Genomic DNA, 25,703 nt, shown 5'->3' with positions numbered 1-25,703 from the left:
GGGCCTAGGAACTGTCCCCTAATTTTTTTTGCTCAAGGTTGGCATTCTACCATTTGAGTCACAGCTCTACTTCTAAAACTCATTCTTTAGTATGCAAAACATGGGGGTAGCAGAGTAGAAAGCTAACGAGTAGGCAGATGCCCACATCTTCACCCCACAGCCACTCCATGGAGGCAAACAAGATGTGTGGTGCATGGAGGGATCTACTTCCCCAGAGGTGGTAGTGATGAAGTACAGTTTCCAAAATCCATCAGTTCTTGGAGAAGACCAAGTGACTTGTTCTTGGTACAAGAACCAAGTCATACTGTAATAAGATAACATTAAAGTATTAACTAATTTCTCTTAATGAAAAATCTTTTGTTTTCAAATGATTATTTTATTGTAAAGATACTCTACAGAGGGGTTACAGTTACACGAGTAAGGTAATGAGTACTTACCTTATAACCCCAAGATTCTAGTTCCAAAGTAAAAACTTCCTTTAATGTGTGTAACAACTACTGAAACATGTAAAAAAAATACTTTTTGTAAAACAGAACACAGCTTAGATATTAAAGGTCTGCCCCACTGCCCCCATGAATGCCCAGTGGGACATTTAATAGCTACTGAAGCTGGCCCTGGGAATGCACCCATGGCAGAATACGTCTATCCCCTCCCACCATGTACTGATGACTATGGCCCTCAATCATCAGTGTGTGTTGAAAAAATGCCCAGTACTTCTAAAACACCACTGTTAAAACACTGGCTTATATGTACAAAGATACTGCTTTACTATGAGTTACTTTGATACACCACCTTTGATTAAATATAACAAATAAATCATATCCAACACTAGGAAAGTGTTCAAGATAATTCAAAGATTTATTGCACCAAATGCCACAGAAAAATGGACCAAAATAACTCAATTATGAACAAGATAATTTGTTCATAATAATGAACAAGAAAAAAAATCTACACATTGACACTGGATTGACATTGGTATCCATTCCATTGGTCAAAAATATTAAGTATTATTACTTTTTCTTTATGAAGTTTCAGCAACAAATCCCAGATTTTCTTTTTAAACTACAACTCAAATTTAGGCATATTAAAATCTCACCAACTTTTGACATTTAAAAATTAAAACAATGGAGCTTGCTTGATTTAACAGAAAGTATATGAAAATATCATTTCCCCAGAACATAACAAAAACAAAGTGTTCACATGAACTGAGATAGACTTTTTAAATTTAATGGTGAAAGTATGCATAAACAAAATGTTCCCCAGAGTGTTCATTAGTGAAAAATCCAGACATTTAAAAGAATTTGAGGGTCATTTTATATTTATATGTACAATCAATTCTTGCGAAGAACCTAAGAAACTACAGACTAAATTTATATAAAAATCTGAGGACCTAATCATAATAGCCTAAACAGTTTAGAATCTTTTATCAAGTGGGTAATTTCCTCCCTCCAAAAAAGTTAATTCTGAAAAATATGGTAAGTTTAAAAAATTGTATGTGTAAACGGCAGTTTCATGGGATGTGAAAAGATTTTAGTTATTTTCATTAAAAAACAGCACACTTCAGAAAAAAGGATTGCAGCCTGTACAAAAAGCTATTTAACACTGATAAAATAAAATACTTTGGAATTATGCACAAGTATGGAAGCTACATCTTAAACTTTCATTGTCATGTTTAAAACATACACAATTAGCTTTACATTCATATCACTTATCAACTTATTAAAAATAAAAACTGCAACATGCTAGAAAGAGGCCTTTTACAGGAACATTTACATACCCGCTCCATCATGCCTCACTAGCTTGCTTAAGAAAGCAAGAGCAACGAAGAAATACACTCAACAGTAAGACATAGAGTTGAATAAACCCTAAAGGTAGAATCCTGTCAACTGAGGTAGATTTCTTTCTTCATTAATTTTTTTTTTTCTTGAGAGGGGTATGGGAGGGTGGGAGCCCTTTCTCGACTCTTCAGCTGTAGCAGAAGGAAGCCACTGGGTGTTGTATGTGTGTTGGGGGATCACAGGTCCCCAGGACTTCTCTTTATCTTTGCTTTAGGGAAGAAGTTGAATTTAAGAGGAAGCTTGAAATGTTCAATATTTCAATGAAACTTAGAAAGAGCAGCAACATTATGGGTTTGTATCTGTAGGTAGCACAACAGGATTAGGCTCTGAATGGAGTCCTAAGGGATCACTGAGACAACCTCCACCCACCACCCACCTGTGATCTCCTACAATACATTTTCTGAGTGACTTTTAAAACATTAGAACAAGAAGAAAATTATAATTTTAAGGCTTGGAGGAGACTTAGCTGAGTTTTTTATGTATAGAGTTAAGAATCAACCCAAGTGAAGCTCAATTTTCCCGGGATGGAACTAATTTTCAACATGCCACTAATAGATACACGAGAATCATATTCCTTTTGTGTTATTTTCTCTGAACCCCGGGAAGATGGTGAATAAGGCAAAGTGCACACAACATGTAAACAAGGAAAAGGAGCTAGAGAGGAGGGGAATGCTTTAGGTTGGCATGGAAAAAACCTAAGACCAGCTTTGACAGCTTATTCACACACAAGGAAAAGCAAGGTTGAGCATGCTGAGCCATAAGGTGGCCAGTAGCAAACAATGATGTCATGGAGAGAGAAATGTGAAAATACCAAACTTATGTTAGGCCAAAAAGAAAGGCAATAACACTAAAAGGAATGTAAAACTTAAATTTTGTAAAAGAAAAAATAAAAAATAAAGTGAACATCAAAGATACCAAGTGCCTCAAAGCACCTATATCTATTCTCATAAAGCACAAAGAGAGGGGAAAGTAGTATTTCTGGCCTGTTCCTAAGAAAGAACACAGCATTTTTGTCAATTGGTACAGCTTCCAATTTACTTGCATTTGTACAAGAATAGACAAAGTTATGTGGTAGTGAGGATCAAGATTTTATGAAGTATGAAGTCTAAAGTCTTTCTAACTCCAAAGTAGTCCACCTTCTTAGTACAAGAGATATGTGGAAGGGAGGGAAGTTAGGGTTTAACCATGTCTTGTTTACTAGATTAGCCTCTTCCACTTAATGCAAGTCTTACTTTATCCTAGATGTCAAGATACAATCATTATCAGTCAGTAAACTAGGTTTCTTTTCTGTTAACAGAAAACTGAGTTTTTAACAGTTGAATCCTTTACTTTGGTAGGCTTTATGTGTGATGATCAAGTTGATTTCTAGAAAGATGTTTTGGAAAGGACATGAACAAGATGAAAAAAGTACACAGTTGATACTGTAAAAATTCACACTATATGCAGTTTGCTTCTTATAGTCTAACCTAGCTGCTTTTTGTTGCAGTTTCACTTCCTACTTGGACAGCTGCATCTTTTAAATTACAGTCTTAAATCAACTAATCTAGGAAGAAAGTGGCTCTGGCTGGAAGAATTTATCAACAGAAACACTTGAGCTTATAAGTAACTTTGGCAAATAGCCTTTCTTGAAAAGGCTGCAGAGAGCTCTAAGTGATAGGGTCAACACCTGGAGTCAGGCTGAGGATGCTACATTGGCTCTTGGGTTATTGCACCAGCAATCCACCTCTGACTTACCTGTAGCTGCCTCTGAGAGTAAACTCTGAGAACTCAGTGAGAGCACTGGGTCTCTACAGCACTGTTTTTCCAACAGACAATCCTCTTTCATATCAAACAGCAGCTGCTAGAGCCACGGGGCTGATAATGGCATAATTTGGCTTCCTTCTTGTCACCTGTGAAAATCAAAGTCCTTATTCTGCCTGTCTTACAATAGTGCACTGTGTTCTCTCCAGGTTACAGCCTCGCCCTGCTGGAATGTTACATACACAGTTTGCACTCTACTCCAAATTGCTCGTCATTATTCTGTCCAAACAACACAAGGCTATCTGCAACAACTGCTTAGTGTTTAGTGTAGTGCTTATGTCTCCCCTGATCAGAAATAACACTCTGCTGATTCACAGGTAACAAAAGATCCAAAGTGTTTCTGAAAATCACAAATGCAATTGTGTCCAATAAACCTAAGTCTCCCAATGAAGCATCCACTTGAAAGCAACAAAGCAAATGATGGAATGACTCCTTATCTTCTCCTCTTATGCTTTTGATGTCACCGAGGCCAGGTTCATTTGTCCTTCAGTTGAGAATTTGTTTTTCTCGTTTCAAGAAGAATTGTCCTGAGCATTAGTTTATAAAAGTATTTGAGCCACATAAGGAGAATGAGTGCTGGCAATTGCAGTCAACAGAGGCAGGTCATTAGATTCAATCCTGAAGATCGAAAGCAGAAAAAAAAAAAAGTACTTTAACACAATTATCTAGGAAGTCATTTTAATGTACCTTATCCAACATTTAAAACTAATGATAAGCTAAGATCTCCCAATGGACTCTGTCCACAGACGCCAAGGATATAGGCACAGAAAGGTGGGGAACACAAAGCTGTTCTCTCTGTGAGGGCCCAACAGGTGACTTTTCTTATTCTGTTTGACTCAGGTTTTTCCATTGTCCCTCACTCCTCCCGACAATCTTCCTGCAGGCAGACTGACTTGACACAATGATTCAAGTTAGTCTAGGAGAATTGTGATAAGTCATCACTCCGAATACCTTGGGTCTGTTCCTGAAGGCTGTGCCCCTCAGTTCCTCCCTGAGTGCTTGAGCCAGTCTCAAGGGATGGACATGGCTTTGGCTACACTCTTAAAGCAGAAGTGGAAGCCTGATAGTTGCTGGCAAAATGCTGCCAGGTGTTATGAGGAGAAAAAATTGGAATGTTCCAGTCTGTGGAACATGTCCTTAACTATTTCTTCTAAATTCTAAAAATTATGAATTTTTCTACAAGTATAGATGGATGGATATCTGCCAGAATGAGGAACTGTTAAAAAGTTCTAGAAATGGGGCTGGGAAGGTGGCTCAGTGGTAGAGTGCTTGCCTTGCATGCCTGAGGCCCTGGGTTCAATTCCTCAGCACCACATAAGCAAAAAGAAAAAAGCCGGAAGTGGTGCTGTGGCTCAAGTGGTAGAGTGCTAGCCTTGAGCTGAAGAGCTGAGGGACAGCGTCCAGGCCCAGAGTTCAGGCCCCGACCGGACCAAAAAAAAAGAAAAAAAAAGTTCTAGAAATACAATGTTCACATCTAGTGATGGGAAACTGGTGAGGCAGGATTACAGTATGCGGCTGCCATGAGCCAAACAAAACACAAGGGGGACACCAGCAAAATGTCTTGAAGGGGGAAAATATTTTTTAAATGCAACATGTGAAAAAAAAATAGTTATACCCTGAATATAAGAGTCTGTAAATGTAAATGCAAAGGCCTAAATTTTAAAAATTTTAAAAATTCTTTAACTAGCTGGCATGGGAGAATTTAAAGGTTGACATTTTTAATTCCGAATTGAGAAATAGTTACCATGGATAAAGCGAACAAGTACCCATAGACACAATGACTTTTTTGTTAGCTGCCTACTGATTAGGAAAACAAATCAGCATTTCTTCTAGAGAAGATGTTGTAAGTGCTCTCTGGAAGATGACATGGATTAGTAATATGAGCAAGTCTCCCTATCAAAGGGCTTACGTGGAAGCCCTTGGAGTTTGAGAGAAGTCCTGTTCCTCCTCTAGGAAGTAAGGTATGAACACAGGCTCCCCACTGACAGTTGTGGCTCTGGCATCTTATGGAGTTACTAGAAATGGACAGAGAGAATGGGTAAAATGTTCCCTTACAAGAATAAAAGCAGCAGGCAGAAAGCAAAAGTAGCCCCAACCCATGTCCTAAAATTGTTTCCAGGTGGGAATCCAGATGTCAGATGTTGGTCATTTGAGAGCTGTGGAGCTCATATCTGAGGGACCTTGAACACTGGGAAATACTGGGCCTGCAGATGTAGGATGGCACAGGCTAATGAGTTGAGGGACCAGACTAGAAAGGGGTAGTGATAGCCCTTCACAGAACTCACCCCAGCACAACACCCAATTCTTTCACATGTACTCTTGTGTGTCCCCGAAGATATTCAGAAAGCATTTTACTTTTAAGGTACATCTCTTGTAGTCTGTCTTCAAGATGCATGATGCACTGTGAAGGCAATGACATTCAGAATGAGGGCTATAATCAATCTGCCAATGTCATAAAAGTTATATCACCACTTTCAAGAACACTTTAAAAACTGTTGGGAATGGTGATACAGTACATGGGTGGTGGAGAAAGAAGGATCTTAAGTTTGGGACCAGGTGAAGCTACACAGTGAGTTCAAGGTCAGTCTGAGCTACACTGTGAAACCCTGCCTCAACAATTCAGTGGTAGGGCACTTGCTTATGACTTATGGTTCTGGGTTTAATCTTCAGTAACACACATACAAATAAAGAATTCTACAAGTGACCAAAAAATCCATCACTACTAAAACATGTTTTTGTAAAATGACAATTTTTTAAAATATAGTATCATGCCAGTGTTGTGTTGTTATTTTTCAAACTGGAGGACTTTTCTGCCCGGGTGGACTTGGCTATTCAAATCAAAATTTTTATAGGATTTACTGGTGTGAGCCAGTGGTTCCCAGCTCATGATAATGTTTTTAAAGTTTCTAAGTACAAAAATTTCCTACCTTTAAAAACCTTTCTAACAATTAATTTCAATGTTAAAAATCCTTTATTGATAATTTTTTTGTGTATATGTGCCAGGACTTAGGGCTTAAACTCAGGGTCTAGGCACTGTTCCTAAACTCTTTTTTGCTTAAGGCTAGCACTCTGCCCCAGGAGCCAAAGCTCCACTTCTGACATTTTTGGTAGTTAGAGATAAGAGACTCATGGATTTTCATGTCTGGGATGACCTCAAGCCAAGATCCTCAGATCTCAGCCTCCTGAGTAGCTAGAATTACAGGCATGCACCACTAACACCCAGTATTGACATAATTTTATGGCTAAATAATTGCTGAGAAGTAAATTTGTCATTATTTAATTGTTTTTGTTCTAATATTTTGTGAAGATTATATTTGATATGTTCTATTTCCATATCACAGTGTTTTGGCCCAGAGGAGAATAAGGTTGTTTGGAACTTCTTATTTTGCTTTCAAGAGCATACTTTAACTAGGTCTTCAATAACAATAAAGAGGCAATTATATTTCAGGACATCTTTACCCTTGGAAATGTGTCCAACTTCACTTTCTAGAGAACAGCAACCATCTGTGTCTTTCACCAGAGGCAAATGCTTTTGCATTTGGCAGGCAGAGTTATGCAAGCATCTCCAGTGAGACACCTGATTGCTTTGGCAAGGGCAATTCCATCATATGTAATTTTCTTCTAGACCATTAGGCCTGTTATTTTCAGGGTAAAAAAGATTAACAGATGCATTTGAAAATGTTGAAGTTGGCCATCTGCACTGATCAGTGACAAGGAAAAGTATCTGTTAGTGAGGCACTCTGTAAGAATACAGGCTTGAAATCTTAAGTGCATGTGTCAGGTGGATGAAACACAACTGCTAGTAAGTAACAGGCAAAGCCAGGAGGATTTCACCAGTTCTCATGGAAATTTCTTCCAAATTAACAGAGTTAAGTGGTTATGGGATCTATCTCTCTGTCGAGTTTCAGTTCTTTATAGAATAAAAGCACACAGTTTTGTTTCTTTTTTTTGTCAGTCGTGGGGTTTTGCACTCTGGGCCTGGGAGCTGTCCCTGAACCCTTCAGCTCAAGGCAAATGCTGTACCACTTGAGCCACAGTGCCACTTCCAGTTTTCTGGTGGTTAATTGGAGATAGTTTCATGGACTTTCCTGCCCAAGCTGGCTTCAATTGCAGTCCTCTCAGATCTCAACCTCCTGAGTAGCTAGGATTACAGGCATGAGCACTGGTGCCAGGCTCATGTTTTTAATAAGAGCATTATAAAATACTAAATAGAACATTAATATTATATTGAATCTTTTCTTATAAAACAGTTAATTTAGTGTCAATATTCCACATGAAAAGTACTTGGTGAGATGTGGAAAGAAAGAGTATTCGTGTCTGGAAATGTAAATAAATGTGAAATTTAAAGTAGTTAGACTTTTTTAAAAGCTTAATATTCAAATAAAACTATTATTTCCCTTTCTTTTTGCTGGGATTTTGTTCCTAAGACAGATTTGTTCAACTTTTAACTTCTAAAACTTTAAATAGCTTTTCTCTTTTCATCTGAAGGCCCTAATCATATACGTTTTATTCAAGTAATATTTAAGAAATAAAACTGCAGATAAAATTTTCTTTGATGTTGGTTTAATGAGGCATTCATTTTATTTGGTGGTTAAACTTAATTCTATTCAAATGAAGTAAAAAGAATTAGTAAGTTATAGCTTTGATAACTAACATGTGAAATGCAATAGGAGCTATGTAGTTCAGAATGAAATATAAATGAAATATAAAACACTATGATGTTTAATATATCCTCCTTCCCTTACAGAAGAGGCCATGTGCACCTAACCCAATCTGCTACTAGAAGAAAGCTGCTTATAGGTGGAGAATGGAAAACAAGGTCACAACAACCCATGAATGCTTTTCCATTACCCCTGGACAGACATCATATAAGAATATTCTTCAGTTTAAATCCCAAATAAATATTTTTGTGAAAAGATGTTTCTGGCTTTTACAATTATCAATACTGTTTAATTAACCAACATACCATACCAATAATAGCTGTTTCCTGTGAGTTTATAACATCTGCCACTCTTCTAAGTGCTTTGCATAAATTACCTAATTGTCTCATCTTTATAAGCATATGAGACATGTTCTATTATCTCTCCAGATTTGCAGATAAGCACACTGAGGCTTTAAGAGGTTATGCGGTTAGCAGTAAACCTTGAGTTAAACTCTAAAGCCTGTGTTCTGGCTGGCTCCTAATGTATATGTATTGGCTTTTAAAGTATCCTGCATTTGTACTGTGCTTTGACAGCTTGAAAAAGCAGTATTTGATCACTAATTTCAGAGAAATTTTACAACACATGTATTGTGCCACTTTCATTTTAAAACAAGAAATCTGAGTTTCAGAGACACTCAGGACTGTCCATCATCAAACAAGTAAATCACCAGTAAACTCAAGCCTAATCCAGTGGTGCTCTGAAGTCCTCCTGCCCTGCCACACTGACACTGGTTTTACAACAACCATCATTTCAGAGCTAACAAAGTCTTGATTATTTCTGAGGAATGTAGTATAACTAGATTCCATCAGAAGAACTCAAGAAAAATGACCATTGGATTGGTAATTAGAGTATTAATATTTAGCTTCCTACTTTTCTGGTCAGTAGCTCTAATTTAATGTTTTGCAAGGCCAGCAGGGAAAGAGGTTTTGGTTTGTGACTATGCTACAAAAAAAAAAAAAAAACTCTGCACAGAAGGGAAGAAAGACTAATTAGCAGACTCTTCCAGCTCAAGGAGGATTTTCCTAGTTTTATCCCTCCCTTTCTGAATATAGTTCCTCTTTCAATCTCTCTTTGTCAGCACACAGAGAGAGAGAGGGAGGGAGGGGGAGGGGTGAAGAAGGGAGAGAGACAGAGTAATTTGTTATGTATATTAAGGCCACTAACTTGGGGAGAGCTATCAACAATTTTTCTAGGGCTTTCTAGGCTTGTATTTGTATTTTAAATGATATGAAAGTGATTTGAAAAGTCTAGCTGAAAATTAACAATTGATACCAACTTATAAGTACTTACATAATACATCTTATCCAGCACTTTCACATTTCAAAGTGTTTCTACAAACCATATCTATTTTATATTTAATGTTTTTGTGAGGACAGTCACTGAACACAAAACAACAATCCCTTCAGAAACAAGGTGTGCCTAATTAATCCACTCACAAAGGGAGAACTAAGGAATTTTCCAATGGAGGATTTAAAATTTTCTTTTATGCTCGACCCCCCTCCTTATCCCTTATTCATTCTACCATCTTCCTTGTTCAAAAGATTTCAGTGCTCAAGTTCTTGAAGGAGGGCCATTAATACTGAGATCCTTAGTGTTTGCTGTTTATATGTTGCATGTTCCACTTTTACTGAATGCTAACCTCCAATTATATTAAAACTAGTGTGTCTGAACTTAAGACTTTAGTCAAAGTGTTCCAAGAGTATTTTATTAGCTGTATTTCTTTGATGATGTGAGAGCCAATACTTACAAAATCAGCAGAGAGATGAAGCTTGTATAGCTGTAAAACGGACTGAAGTAAACTGGACACCTGACTAGAAACCAAGACCTCTTGGCCCAGCTTCATGTTGTCTATCACTTTCCTCTGACTCGTGGCCACTTGGACGCTCCACTTGTCCGTATCTGCAATAATGCAGACAGCCTCAGCTACTGGCTCATCCAGCACTGGATGCTGAAAGGGAAATGCAGCAGGTTGACTTTCTTCACACCAGTGATACTCAGAATGATTTTGGCCAATGATTTGGAAGCTGACAGTGAAAGAAAGCTTACAGATGCAATGCATCAGGGGACTCACATAGGAACATTATAAAATTATTTCTTAAATTAATTCAATAAAATTGCATTTAATCATTATTTTCCTCTTATAACTAGGAAGTACACTGTGCAGTATTCTTAAATGTTCATATATAAGCAAGAAGACCTGTGTCGTCCTTATATCCCAGGATATTAAAATTCATCTCTTTAAATGACTGTCTTCTTTTAAAACAAGGAAAATCAAAATAAAGTACAGAATTGCCATTTCCCCAATAACCAGGTTAGCCAGGGTAACAACTATTATCTTTACAGTTATAGTTTTAATTAAGAAAAATTAACTTAGTAACTGTGCACTGCATCAATTATCTCTAATAACCAACTAAAAATGGCTGAGAGCTGATAAACATACTTAAAATACTCATAAATTGTACAATGGAGATAACATTGAAGTAAAGAGCCTTAAGAAACATAATTTCTTTCTTTCTTTTTTTTTTTGGGGTCCGGTCGTGGGGCCTGAACTCTGGGCCTGGGCACTGTCCCTCAGCTCTTCAGCTCAAGGCTAGTGCTCTACCACTTGAGCCACAGTGCCACTTCCGGCTTTTTTCTTTTTGCTTATGTGGTGCTGAGGAATCGAACCCAGGGCCTCGAGCATGCAAGGCAAGTGCTCTACCACTGAGCCACCTTCCCAGCCCAACAAACATAATTTCTTAAAACTGATTATAGCATAATGGCTTCACCAGCAATGCCTTCTGGTACCTATCTTCTAGTACTGTGTGTGTGTGTGTGTGTGTGTGTGTGTGTGTGTGTGTGTGTCCAAGTCCACATCATAGAAGGAAGGCCCTACAATGATCTTCTTCAGTAGTTCATGGTTCCTGAATCTGGTCTAGAGATTCCACAGCCAAGCCTAATTCTTTGGCTCTGCACTTATCAAGTCTATGAATTTCTAATATCCTATCAACAAAGTCTCATCTGCTTAAGCTAATAAGGTCTGGTTTTTGCTAATTACAACAAAGAAAAAGATATAACCCTTTTGGGCCATGGTTACCTACAAGTAGTGGGAAGACTGCAAATACCTATCAAAGATGCACTGTCGTTCTGTAATTTTAAGAGATGGGACTCTCAGGTCCTGGATTCTTTTAATAAACGGGGAGCAGCTTTGTGTTTCTTCTCACAATTGAGGAAGGAACTGCTGAGCTGAATAAAAACTGGTAGAACCTATATTTTTCCTACAGTATATTCAAAGAGAAAATATTCAGGGTTTATATTTTTACCATTGAAAGGAAAACTAATCAGGCAAATCTACTTAAACATTTTATTCAAATAACGCATTTGATAAAATGTATTTTTGAATTGATGAGGCCTGAATTCCCAAGACACTTCATCATATAGGCTAGTTAACTACAGCATGTTCTTACCCATGATCTTCTTACCTCACGCTTCTCAAACATGCAAATTAATATCCATTCTCCAAAATAGAGCTAAAGACACAGAACCTCAGTTGGGAAGGTAGCTCTGAGGGAGAATACTTGCCTACAAAGCATGAGGCCCTGACTCCATTCTCAGACACACACACACACACACACACACTCATTGACTTCCCTAAAATCAGGTGTCATAAATTCACAACACAGCAAGATGGCAATGATTTACCATCAATATTATGCTTTCTCTTTGAAAATGAAGATATGGAAATGCAAATATTTATATTTGGAACTCAAGTCCCTTCATTGCTTGGGTTGTCAAAATTCAGTGTGATGGTAATACTGTCATTATCAGACACAGGCCAACATATACAATCAGATAAACATGTGTTGGTCACTTTCCATGGTAAGATATAGCTTTAAAAAATTGATTTTTACTTCTCATTGTTGCAACAAGCTTTACAACGTTGGTGGGGGGGAGGGGGAGGCGGATTAGGTAGGGGGAGCTGGGAAGGGATGTGAAGGGTAAACAAAGGAGGAGGCTGCAATGCTTGATAAGAAATGTACGCATTATCCTGCCCATGTAATTGTAACCCCTCTGTACAGTATGTTCACAAAAAAAAATTAAATTAAAATTTAAAAAAAAGTTATTTCAACCAAAAAAAATTGATTTTTAGTAGATAATTAAGGCCTGATTTTCCATCTGAGCTCTTCTCCTATATGCCCACATCACTGAAGAGGTAGGGTGGGAAGTGTATGTCAATCCAATTACCCAATAGTCTACAGACTGTAATTTTATACAGCACCACCACCAACTCAGAGAGCTTTGTTTTCACTGGAAGGGCAGTAGTCTGGCAAGGGAGCATTAGTTATATCAGAAGGATGTAGTTCTAGATAAACAGCAGAGAAGGTGGCTAAACGATATGAAGGTAGCTACTTAGTAAAAAAAAATCTAACCTAAAGATTAGATGGAGCCAGGTCTGGTGGCTCATGCCTGTAATCCTAACTACTCAGGAGTCTGAGATCTGAGGATCATGGCTCAAAGCCAGCCCAGGCAGGAAAGTCCGTGATACTCTTATCTCCAGTTAATAACCAGAAAACTAGAAATGGCACTGTGGCTCAAGTGGTAGAACATTAGCCTTGAGCCCAACAACTGATGACAAAAAATTAAAAAAAAAATAGGTGGTCATAGGGCTATGGGATCATGTCTAGGTCTTCAATTCTTTTCCACTGGCCCTCAGGCTGTTTATGTGCCAGTACCAAGCTGTTTTTATAATTGCAGCATTATAATAGAGTTTGAAGTTTGGTATTGATATTCTTCCAGTACTATTTCTCCTGCTTAAGGATTGCTTTTGTCATTAGGGGTGTTCTAAAATTCCATATCAATTTTTGGATTGTTTCTTCTATTTCATTGAAGAATGTTGTTGGGATATTGATGGGTATTGCATTGAATTTGTAGATTGCCTTTGGCAGTATTGCCATTTTCACTGTTAATCCTCTCAATCCAGGAGCAAGGGAGGTTTATCCACATCCTTAATTTTGCTTTTTCATGTTTTTAAAGTTGTCATCATAAAGGTCCTTTACTTGTTTGGTGATTTTTTTTTTTGAGGCTATTACAAATGGAGTTGCTTTTCTGATTTTACCCTTCTCATTTTTGGCATATAGAAAAGTTACTGATTTTTGTGGATTAATTTTATACCCTGCTACTTTGTCAAAGTTTTGGATCAGCTCAAGTAACTTGGGAGAGGGGTCTATGGGGTCCTTTAAATACAGGTTCATATCATTGTCAAAGAGGGAGTGTTTTACTTCTTTCCCTATTTGGGACACTTTGTCTCGTCTTATTTCCCTGGCTAGGATTCCAATACTATATTGAAGAGGAGTGGAGAGAGAGGACATCCTTGTCTCATTCGATTTTAGAGAAATATTTTTTAACTTTTCACCATTAAGTATAATGTTAGCTATGGGTTTGTCATATACAGCTTTTATTATATTGAGGAATGTTCCACAGATTCCTAGTTTCTTCAGAGCCTTAATCATAAAGTGGTGTTGGATCTTATCAAATACTTTCTCTGCATCTATTGAGATGATCATGTGGTTCTTATCCTTGCTCCTATTGAAGTGTTGAATTACATCAATTGACTTGTGTATATTGAATCAGTTTTGCATCCCTGGAATGAATCCCATTTGGTCATAGTGAACAAATTTTTTGATTAGCTGTTGAAGTCATTTGGCCAGAATTTTATTGAGAAGCTTTGCATCGATGTTCATTAAAGGAATGGGTCTATAGTTATTTTTCATTGTTGGGTCCCTATCTGGTTTTGGGATGAGGGTTATGCTGGCCTCAAAGAACAAGTTTAGTAGGGATCTTTCACTTTCAATTGCATTGAAGAGTTTGAAGAGTATTGGAGTTCTCCTTTGAAAGTCTTTCACAATTCGGCTGTGAATCTGTCTGGTCCTGTGCTTTTCTTGGGTCGGAGGACTTTGATTGCCATTTCTATTTCAAAACTTGATATCGGTCTATTTAGTTGGCTTAGATCTTGGTTTAGTTTGGGTATCTAAATATTTGCTAGAAATTCTTCCGATTCTCAAATTTGTTAGCACAAAGGTTTGCAAAGTATTCTGAATCTTGCTTGTTTCTGTTATGTTCCCAATCTCGTCTCTCCCTCTCCCACTTCTTTTGGTCAGATTTGCTAAAAGTCTGTCAATTTTGTTAATTTTTTCAAAGAACTAATTCTTTGTTTTGCTGATCTTTATGTTTTTTTTGGACTCTAATTCATTTAATTCTGATTTAATTTTAATTATCTATAACCATCTTGGATTGTTGGTGATTTTCAAGGAGCTTAAGGTGCATCATTAAATTGTTGGTTTGTGATTTCTCCAATTTGGTGATGTAGGAACTCAGAGATATAAATTTTCCTCTGAGTACTGCCTTTGCTGTGTTCCAGAGGAGTTAGTATTTTTGTATGTTCATTTTTGTTAAATATTATGAATGTTTGAATTTCCTTTCTGATCTCTTCAATGAACCGCTGACTACTCAACAATGTGTTGTTCAGTCTCTGTACGTTACAAAATTTTCTATAGTGGCTCTTGGTGTTGAGCTCGAATTTTATTTCACTGTGGTCTGAGAGAAGGCAGGGAATAATTTCAATATACTTGAATTTGCTTAGATTTGCTCTGTGACCTAAAATGTGGTCTATTTTGGAAAATGTTCCATGTGCTGCTGAGAAGAACGTATATTCTGACGCTGCTGGATGAAATAGTCTGCAAATGTCTGTTAAGTCTAGTTTGGCTATATAATTGTTTAGTTCAGGGGTTTATCGGTTGAGTTTTTGCCAGGTTGATCTATCCAGTAGTGACAGTGGTGTGTTAAAGTCACCAACAATCAATATGTTTGGATCTATGTACAGTTTTAGGGTAAGTAGTGTTTGTTTGATGAATTTGGGTGCTCTGGCATTTGGTGCATATATATTTCATTAATAAGTGGACTGAAGAATTAAAAAGAGACTTCTCTGGAGAGGAAATAAGAATAGCCAGTAGATACCTGAAGAAATGTTCAACAACTCTGGTCATAAAAGAAATGCAAATCAAAACAACATTGAGATTACAACTCACCCCAGTTAGAATGGCCATTATCAAGAAAACATAATTAACAGATGCTGGTGGGGATGTGGCCAAAAGGGAACACTACTACATTGTTGGTGGGAATGTAAACTGGTTCAGCAGTTTGGAAGTTCCTTAAAAAGACTACACATAGAACTCCCCTATGATCCAGCAATCCCATTCCTGGGCATTTACCCAAACGATCACAAACAAGACCATACTAAAGCTACCAGCACAACCATGTTCACTGCAGCTTTATTTGCCATAGATAAGATATGGAACCAACCCAGATGCCCCTCAGTAGATGAATGGATCAAGAAAATGTGGTATATATGCACAATGGAGTTCTATGCTTTTATCAGAAAAAATGGCACTGCCCCATTTATAAGGAAATGGAAGACTTGGAAAAAATTATATTAAGTGAAGTTAGCCAGACCCAAAGAAACATAGGCTCCATGGTTTCCCTCATTTGTAATAATTAGTATGTCTACGATAGTCCTGAGGATCACAACAGCTCTATAGCTATGTACATATGACCATATGAAATGATGCTAATTGAAATAAACTCCAAGAAACGGAAACAAGAGTGGATTTTTTGTTATTGCTGTTGTTAATGTGTTGTTTTTTTTTTTTTTTTTTGGTCGGTCGTGGAGCTTGAACTCTGGGCTTAGGCACTGTCCCTACGCTCTTCAGCTCAAGGTGAGCGCTCTACCACTTGAGCCATAGTGCCACTTCTGGTTTTCTAGTGGTTTATTGGAGATAAGAGTCTCACAGACTTTCCTGCCCGGACTGGCTTTGAACCATGATCCTCAGATCTCAGCCTCCTGAGTAGCTAGGATTACAGGTGTGAGCCACTGGTGCCTGGCTAATGTGGTTGTTTTTAATGTACTGTATTAAGTACTTTTTTTTACACCCCCTTTGGTTTATCCCTGGTAGTCATTGTTTTTAAGTCCGGTACCCTGTGTCATATATATATATATATATATATATATATATATACATATACATATATATATATATTTTTTTTTTGATTTGGGGAAGGGAAGGGGAATAACAAAATGGTGAAACAAAAGACAAAGGGAGACCCAATACAATAGCGATACTCACAAGGTGCTAGGTTGGAAATGAACTTTACAACTTGGGGTGGGGGGGTAGAGGAAGTCTGGAGGAAGGGAAAGTGGAGAAAAATGAGGGCAGGGGTAACAATGTTTGACAAGAAATGTATTCATTACACCTTACTTATGTAATTGTAACTCCTCTGACATCACCCTTACAATAAAATGAAACAAAATAAATCTAACATTAAAAAAAAAAAAAACACCTCCATTTACTTGAAACCACTGGAACAAAAGGTAGAATCTGAGGTACAGACTCAGAGAAAGACTTGAGACTGATTAGGCTGGTGAGCTGAAGTGACAGGCATCTCTGTGCCTGTCCCCAAGTCCTCAGCACATAAACCAGGAGCAAGCACTCAAAAAACTGCTGTTTACTAAATTAAAATGAAATAGGTATGCACAAGGAAATAACAGAGTCCACAGCCTCTGCATTTCTAATTAGTTGAGGGACTGCTGACCTTCACAGGCACCAGAAGTGAAAGAATCGAACATTTTCAGAACTTTAAAAAGTATTCCAAGCATTATGCATACCCAAGCTACTAGACACCTGATACACAACTCCTACCATTTAATTATATTCTTTCTATAGGTCAAAGAGTTGAAGCATAAGTTAAAGTGATTCTGGAGATTCTGTCTTTACAAAGGAAACTAACCTAACTAGACAGGACCCAATTGAAATACATTTTGATTTAGCTAATAAGCTGATCTGTAAGAATTTAAATCTGTAGAATTTATGGCACATAGAGATCCACAATACATTAAGGAAACCTCACCTATATGTGTGTTTCTTTTTAGTACTAACTTCTTCTGAGCCATATTATAAATGATAAAGTTTTTAAATAGCAAAATCTGTCAGGTAGGTGTAGGTATGTGTGTGTGCTACTGCTGGGTCTTAAAACTGGGGCACCTTAGCTTTTTTGCTCAAGGCTGGCTGTGGCTTGAGCCATAACTCCACTTCCATATTTTTGCTGGTTAATTAAGAGACAAGAATCCCATGGACTTTTCTGCAGGAGCTGCCTTCAAACCTCAATTCTCACATCTTAACCTCCTAAGTAGATAAGATTGTGTGAGCCTTATTTCCACTTCTGGATTTTTTATGATTAGTCCTCCCTGGGATGGCTTTGAACCTTGGTTCTCGAATCTCAGCCTCCTGAGTAGCTAGGATTACTGGCACCCAGCTTCAAGTAGATTTTTTTTTTTTTTTTTAAAAACTAGGGCTGAGAGCCGAACCCACGGCCTTGGGCGCGCCAGGCGGGCGCCCTTCCGCTGGGCTAAACCCCCATCCCCTCAAGTAGATTTTTAAGTTCACAATTTTTCTAATTCCTTTATGCATAAGAATATAAATCAAAACATGGTATTTTAAGGGGAGAATTCAAATGGTTTAACTAGAAAAACTAACAGTCCAACAAAATAAATACCAGGAAAGGAATTTTGAAAGGTGTGTGTGGGGGGGGGGGGTGTGTTAGAAAATGAAGAGAGAAAGTAGGGAAGGCAGTCATAATATTTAATGGATATCCTATGAGATTAATAAAAATTAAGGGGAGGGACAGTGTTGGGGGGGGGGAGAATGATGGAAGAGGGGACATTGATCCATACATATTATACTCATAAACTGAAGTGTTAAATGGTAACTCCTTTGTACAATTACTTGAAGATAATAAAAATATAATAAAAAGCAATACACACATATGTAGCAGCACTTTAATGAAATCAAGTACTATAGTAAATGCTATAAATCATAAACCTAAATGATTGCAATGCTTACTATTGTTCCTCTGGGGAGTACTGAACCCAGGATCCATGCATACTAAGAACTCTACTACTGAGCTCCATTGCTCAGCTCCCAAACACCTATTAAAATACTGCCCCTTCACTTACTGCTCCTCAGGGCTTGGAGTTGGGTTGTGGAGGATGAAGAACAGAAATAGGAAGCAATGTTGTTGCCTGAGGTTGACACATGGACTGTATAAGTCTTACACTAGCCTGCAGCACTAAATGGAAAAAAAAAAAGACTATCAGTATCAGCTTCTTAAGTAAAATAATTTAGTAAAATTCTTCTTCTGAATGTTAAAACTTTTTCTTACTAAAGGGCTTTATTTTGATTATCAGTTGAAAATAAAAAGCCTACACCATGTATTTACTCCTTAAAAAATTTATCAGCTGGGCATGGTAGCACATGCCTGTGATTCCCGCTTCTTCAGGAGGAAGATGCACAAGGATCTTGAGTTTGAGGCTAGACCAGGTAAAGGTATTAAAGTCCTCAAAAAAAAAAAAAAAAAAAAAAATTAAAAGACGAAAAGGCTTGCTGAGTGCCAGTGGCTTACAGTTGTAATCTTGGCTACTAAGGAGGCTGAGATCTGAGGCTCACAGCTCGACGCCAGCCCAGGAAAGAAAGTCCATAAGACTCCTACCTCTATTTTAACCACGAAAAAGTTGGAAGTGGAGCTGTGACTCAAGTGGAAGTGTGCTGGCTGTGAGCACAAAGCTCAAGGACAACACCGAGGCATTAAGTTCAAGCACTAGGACTAGCACACACACAAAAAACCCTAAAAGGGCTGAAGGCAGGTTCAAGTGGTATAATGCTTGTTGCCTAGTATATATAAGACTCTGGATTAAAAATAAAATTTATTTTCCTTCTAAATCACTACTGTCTCAGATGAACTAGGTGCTCTGATATTTGAAATATGAAAAATTTGAGAGAAAAATTAACATGATAAAGTCATTCCTGAGCTGGGTGTAGGTCAGTACAAAATGTGTGCTTAATATAAATATGAAGCCTTGAGTTTAATCTTCACCACGGAAACAAAACAAAGTCATTTGTACTTGTAATATTTACCTGGGTAACAAACTTGACAAATCTTCTAAATGGTGAAATATATCAACTTTCCTTTTCTTTATTAAGCTAAAAAGAACCAGTCTCCAAATAAGTTTCTTGATTTCATGGTTTGTCCAACTCTAATAGAATGAGAATGCATTGTATGTTTATTTTCTCCATAGCCAAAGGACTCCGGAAGTACTGCCCATCACTTTTGCCTGGGTGGCTGCAAACACTGGAAGTGCTATAGCCCTGGAGGGCCACCCTCCATGGACACTGCTGGGCTTCATGTTGCCCACAGGAGGCTAACTACTAGGCAACTCAGCAGGAGCTGGGGCCAAGAGAACACTAGAGGTCATCAGGGGAGCAGACAGCAGTAGAGTTGATGACAGTCTCATCAGAGGAAGAACCAGCCATTACTGTTCCTTTCTGTACTCAGAGAAAGAATCACTTGTGTAGTTATACCTTGTCAATCTCACAACTATTTTCCTGTGAAGACTTCTCAAGATTAACATATGAACTTATTATTTTGTCAATTGCAAGCGTTTTCAAAAATTTTCTTTTCTTTGTTGAATCAACATAACAAGTCTGGTTTATCTGTAGCTTCAAGTTCACGGCCAGTTTCTGAGAATACAAAGAGTGCTTCCTGGGCTTTAGGTGGATATCCAGGAATAAGAAATATCTACAAATTTTGGATAATTCATAAAAAACAATGATAAGATGGAAGCAAGGGCTTAAAAGCAGGATTTAAGTATCATTTCATTCACTGAATGTGGGACCTTTGTGTTCATGAGCCTGTCCCTCAGTTTCTATGCCTGTAAAATAGGACCATACTTAATTCAAACTTTCTGTAAGACTTAAATGAAATTTAATTCCCAAAAGTTTTCTGTAAGAAAAATGTGTGTAACATCTACTAGGTTAGTGACATTTTCTGCTGTCATCTCCTTCCCTATATTACCTTCTGTTCTATTAATCAAGCCTCATTAAACTATCAGCAGTGAAAATGTACACAACACTGGCCTGAGTTCATGCCCTCAGTCTTCTTAAAATACCTCATTATTACTGCTTTCAGCAACCCCAAAATCCAGGCTAGCACTCATCACCCAAACCATAAAACTCTGTGCAGTCATTTTCACAGACTCCTTTTCTCCAGGCTGCAGGACTCCTGCTTCTCTTCACTCTGATGTCAGGGCAGAATGTGTTCTTTACCACCTTCTAAGTATTACTCTCCTCTGGTCCCCAGCCTAGCTCTGCAGCCCCAAGGAAGCCTTCTTGCACTTAATTTCCCCTCTTAGGGCACAAAATGTCTAAAATTACTTCGTCACACACGATCTTAACTCACTCTCAATTTCCTACCCATTTACCTATTCAGTGATTTTTAAGTGACGAGAGAGAAATTATCTTCACACACACCCCCTCCTGCCTAGCCTTCAAAATGAGCGTAACAAAGTGCTGGACATATTCAAAATATCAAATACATTCTAGCTGAAACAATTTTAGATTTAATCCAGGTCCCACTAAGTCATATGTACCATTATTATTCTATGTACTACATTTAAATGACTAGTATTTCATATGGGTGCTTATTTTAACTTGAAGAGTCAAAAAGTTCCATTCTTACATATATGCTTCTCTATAACTAACTTATTGCTTCTTCATTTTCCTGTGGAACACAGTCTTCCTTTACACAGATAGATGAAACAATAAGGACAAAACACACAAGGTACCATAGCATGTCAGAGTAAAGAATCAAGGAACATGCACTGGGGCATGGCTCACATAGTAGAGTACCTACTCAGTAAGTGAGTCAAAAGAATCTAGATCTCACCAAGTGCTTCCAACTCGGCTTAATGTATGCATGCACTCTCCATGAAACTCCAGAATCCTGACAAGGTAGAGATCTCTAGACAATCAGACAGAAAGAAGTGTAATTATGTTCTCAACTGCTGGTCTACAAGAACAAAGCAAGCTGCCAATAGTATACATTTTGCCTAGGAACTTCTCCATCCTAAGCTGAATTTATCAGTCTTTAAGGACATCTTATCCCAGATGTGTGTTATGGACAGCAGGAGTACACAGAGCCTTCTCTACTCTGCCACACTTTTTTTTTTTTTTTTTTTTTGTCGGTCCTGGGGCTTGAACTCTGGGTCTAGGCACTGTCCCACAGCTCTGCAGCTCAAAGTAAGCACTCTACCACTTAAGCCACAGTGCCACTTCTGGTTTTCTAGTGGTTTATTGGAGATAAGAGTCTCATGGGCTTTCCTGCCCAGGCTGGCTTTGAATTGGGATCCTCAGACTCAGCCTCCAGAGAAGCTAGGATTACAGGCATGAGCCACCAGCACCCAGCCACTCTGCCACTCTTAAAGACTGCATAAGTCACAGCAGTAAAGACTAAAACATCTCTATAAGCCTCTTTCAAACATGAAGGCAACTAATGATTATGACTCAGGTGTCTTGGATTTTTCTTCGATATTGTGATAATTGATTTGGTGTCAATTCATTAACCATTTTATATTAATTCTAGTAAGTTGTATAACTTCATTAAGCTGCAACTTGAGCAAGAGGATGCTACATGACAAAGCATCTTTCTACAGTGATTCACATCAGTATGCTATTGCATCATGACTTATTAAGAACAGTTTTTACAACAGTTTGGAGAGAGACCTCTAATTAGTCATGGAAAGATGGGAAGAAACATGCAGTTAAGTTCACCTCAATGTTAACTCAGTTGAACATTCTCAGATCACACTGTTGTTTTACTTCCCTAAGGGAGAAACTCACTTATAAAACCACATTCCCGATGGCTTTGGGTCTGAAGCTGAATATATATATATATATATATATATATATATATATATATATATATATATATATTACACACACACACACACACACACACACACACACACAAGTAAACAAATGAGAACCCCTTGAGTTTCACATTCATCTAAAGAAACCTGCTTAGTACTCATTATTCTTAAATAATCTTCTCCAGTACACAAAGTCATTCAGAATTTTTTTTTTTAACTAAGATTGAACATTTAGACATTGCTGACAAGAGTTATTCTAACAGAAGGGATAGGCAGAACCTTCCACTGAAGTCTAGGTCAACTCTGTGGCTAGTAAAGAGGCTCATCAGCCCCATCAATGGGAAGTTCCTACAGTCCACTGGAAGAGTTGCATCAAATCCTGCACCCACCTCTGGTCGCTACTGTACCACTGCAGCCAACACCCTTGCTCAGGTCCTCCCATAGCCACCTTCTATGAACCCTTCACTTTCTGTTGCACATCCTTCCCTATATTCTTTTCTTTTTTAGACTTCAAACTCCTTGAGGACAGGAGTCATGTTCTCTTCTCTATGGTTGCTTCTGAGGGTTACCTTTATCTATAAAGGCCATTTGCTAGTATGGATTTGTTTATATTTTCCCTACTCAGGAGTCAGTGTGCTTATGTAATGTGGAACATGCCACTCTTTCTTTCTTTGAATACTTTGCTCTCCTGAATATGCTGTAAAAACTTTTCCTTCAGCTTTGACATCTCTTATTTGCTTTTCTATATTTTTCATGTCTTTTTTTGTCCCAGAGTGGTATTCAAATGGTAGGTTTATGTTTAGCCTTCACTTAGAATTTTTTTGTTGTTCTGGCATTTAACCAATCCTCGCAGTTTTGGATTCAGTAGTTGTTTTTGTTTGTTTTGTTGTTTGTTTTTGGTTGTGGAGTTTGAACTCAGGACCTGGGGGCTATCCCTGAGCTCTTTTGCTCAAGGCTACCCTCTACCACTCTACCACTTTGAGACATAGCACTACTTATGGTTTTCTGCTGGTTAATTGGAGATAAGAGTCTCACAGCCTTTCCTGCCCAAACTGGCTTTGAACCACAGCCCTCAGATCTCAGCCTCCTGAATAGCTAGGGTTACAGGTATGAGCCACCAGCACCCCACCCATAATTCTCTCTCTCTTTTTGTCATGGGACTTGAGCCCAGGACCTGGGCTCTGTCCCTGAACTCTTTTGCTCAAGGCTAGTGTTCCACCACTGGAGCCACAGCTCCACTTTCTTTTTTTTTTCCCAGGGTTAATTGAAGATAAGAGGTCTCAAAGGGACTTTTCTGCCTGGGCTGGCTTGGAACTCTAATCTTCAGATCTCAGCCTCCTGAGTAGCTAGGATTATAGGTATGAGCCACTGGTGCCTGGTCGTTAAGTTATTTTAAATTCTTACACAAATCTCAATAATCATTTAGCATGTTATCCCATTTAAAAAATTATTTTGACTCTAGCCACTTATTGGGGCTAGAAAGGTACTACCTACCTCTCCTTCTTGTATTTGCTTGCTTTCCTCAGGGTTTATATGACTTGTAGTCTCCGAATGTGGACTCACTGTGTTGGAGTTCTTGGTTTTGTTTTCCTATATAGGCCTCATGAGCTAGCTCGTGGCTGTGTGTTTAGTGTGTTTCATTTCACCAGAGTCCCAGAAGTCTCTCTGACCCTAATTTCCATATGCTCTTTCCTGAGGAAGAGCTGGACCCTAGACCCATAAACAGCACATTGATTTCTCAGGGGTGACTTTATTTTCCCCACTCAAGCTGCCAACCTGTTGCTTTGCTGCTTCACTGCTTCTATGCCTGGAGCTTTCATCACTCTATGAAGAAGCTCTTTGAAGGTAAAGATCTTTTTCCAAAACAGCAGTTTTGAATGCATAGAAGAACATAGCACCTAATCCTAGGCCTGTATCCAGAATGAAATTCTGGATGGCTACTGTGGTCTCAGCCCACTCTGACTGCTCTAGGTTTGATGTCTATTGCCTGGAACAAAAGGTTTTTCTCTCTATGCCTGGGTATTGTGAAACTGAGCTAGACTGGTCATATTTCACTTGTTTTTCTATAATGTTGGCATGACGTATACCACCTCTACCCATTAGTATAGCATCTTGCTGGGACCCTCCTCCCACTTCAAACTTTAACTTAGTAAATAAGTGCATAGTATATCACTATGGAAATATTTCTTAATAGATAAATAAATCTCCAAGGTGTGCCTCTCCTTTTCCTCCTCTAAAGCCCTCTCTAGTCTCTGTTACCAGAGAGTCAAGCCAGCCAAGCTGCTGAGCCCATCATCAGAAATTTATCAGTGTAGCTAACAGATCTTTATAGATGCTAAAAAGGGTTAATAAGTGTATGATCTCACATTACTGTTAGCAGTGGTCAGACTTTTTTTTTCCCTGGAAACAGGTTAATGTTAGTTACTAAAAGCTTAAAAAGACAGAAGAGGATGAGTGCCAGGTATGGTGGCATATGCCTATAACTCCAACACAGGCAGAGAAATCATGAATTCAAGGCTAACCTTGGCTTCATGTCCCCAAAGAGGAAGAAATTAAGCAGTTACTTTGGGTTCTGGAATACTGTGGAAAGATCCTAGCAGATAGAGCAGATAGATGACCCTGGAGAGCCCATGAAGCATCATGAAGACCTGGGGACAGAGAGAAAGAGGGTGTACCCAAGCATAGTGAGTTGCTACATAGGAGTGTAAAGGCCTGACCTTCTATTTGTTTGTTCCTATGGAGCCTACAGGCTGAACGCCTGCATGTGCTCTAATAACTCAACAGTTAGGTTGAGTCAAACATAGCTTGAAGGTACAGAATAATGCTCAAAGGTTAAAAAGGGTCACCAGACTGTAAAATAAAACAAGAGAAGTGGCTTTTGCAGAGAATAATAAAGACAACCAAATAGCTCATAGGTAAGTAAAGACATTAAGGAAAATGTCAAAATTAAACATAGGTCTGATTCTGGCACAATGCAAGCCTGAGTAACTAAAGCAAGCTCTCATTTCTTAGGTAAAGAACACACAGAGCCATAGGCATCATGTCTAAACACATTACTCTTCCCTTTTATTGCTCTAAAGAAAAACAACCTGCCCTTTCCCTTTATTTCAGAAAAGAGAGGCATATTCCCATCACAGTTTTACCTTTAGAAAAAAAAAAGCAAACAAGCCTCTGTCCTCAGTTTTATAAATAGTGAGCTACCACAAACAAGCACCTCCTATGTGTCAATCAGCAGACAAGGAACTAAGAAAGTAAAGGAAGTAAGTTTCTGAGAGAAGCATAGGTGAGACATGCCACTCAGCATATATGCTTGTATATGGACAAACATTTGTGTTTCACTATACAATAAATCTAATTAGCTGTGGTGATTTCAGTTGTATTCTGTATGTTTTTTAAAAAATGGTCATCAAGGCTGGAGGTGTGACACCTGCCTAGTAAGTCTAAAGCCCTGAATTCAAGCCCCAGTACTGCTAATAAAGAAAAAAAGAAAACTTCATCATCAAAATCCAGTTATTAATCAAAAGGATATAGCCCTGAGGTACATTGCTTGCTACCATGTGTAAGTACCTA

The 25,703-nt window shown here is 38.2% G+C and overlaps 1 protein-coding gene across 3 annotated transcripts in view; it reads right to left on the bottom strand.

Annotated features, from left to right (window-relative positions):
- Positions 1–839: 839 nt before the first annotated feature.
- The window catches only part of Fnip2 (folliculin interacting protein 2), a 147,715-nt gene continuing 122,851 nt past the window's right edge, over positions 840–25,703 (bottom strand). For all 3 annotated transcript variants that reach the window (XM_042668422.1, XM_042668424.1, XM_042668425.1), the window contains 3 exons: positions 10,089–10,289; positions 5,924–6,039; positions 840–4,256 (listed from right to left, as the gene is read on the bottom strand). In XM_042668422.1, the coding sequence (XP_042524356.1) occupies positions 4,178–4,256; positions 5,924–6,039; positions 10,089–10,289 (396 nt within the window). In that variant the 3' untranslated portion in view covers positions 840–4,177. The remainder of the gene's footprint in view (positions 4,257–5,923; positions 6,040–10,088; positions 10,290–25,703) is intronic.

The sequence above is a fragment of the Dipodomys spectabilis genome, unplaced genomic scaffold (genome assembly GCF_019054845.1).
Source record: "Dipodomys spectabilis isolate Male_0828 unplaced genomic scaffold, ASM1905484v1 ptg000436l, whole genome shotgun sequence".
In the NCBI taxonomy this organism is placed as follows: domain Eukaryota; kingdom Metazoa; phylum Chordata; class Mammalia; order Rodentia; family Heteromyidae; genus Dipodomys; species Dipodomys spectabilis.
The sequence above is the reverse complement of the archived record's forward strand: the minus strand, read 5'-3'. Positions and strand labels throughout refer to the sequence as shown.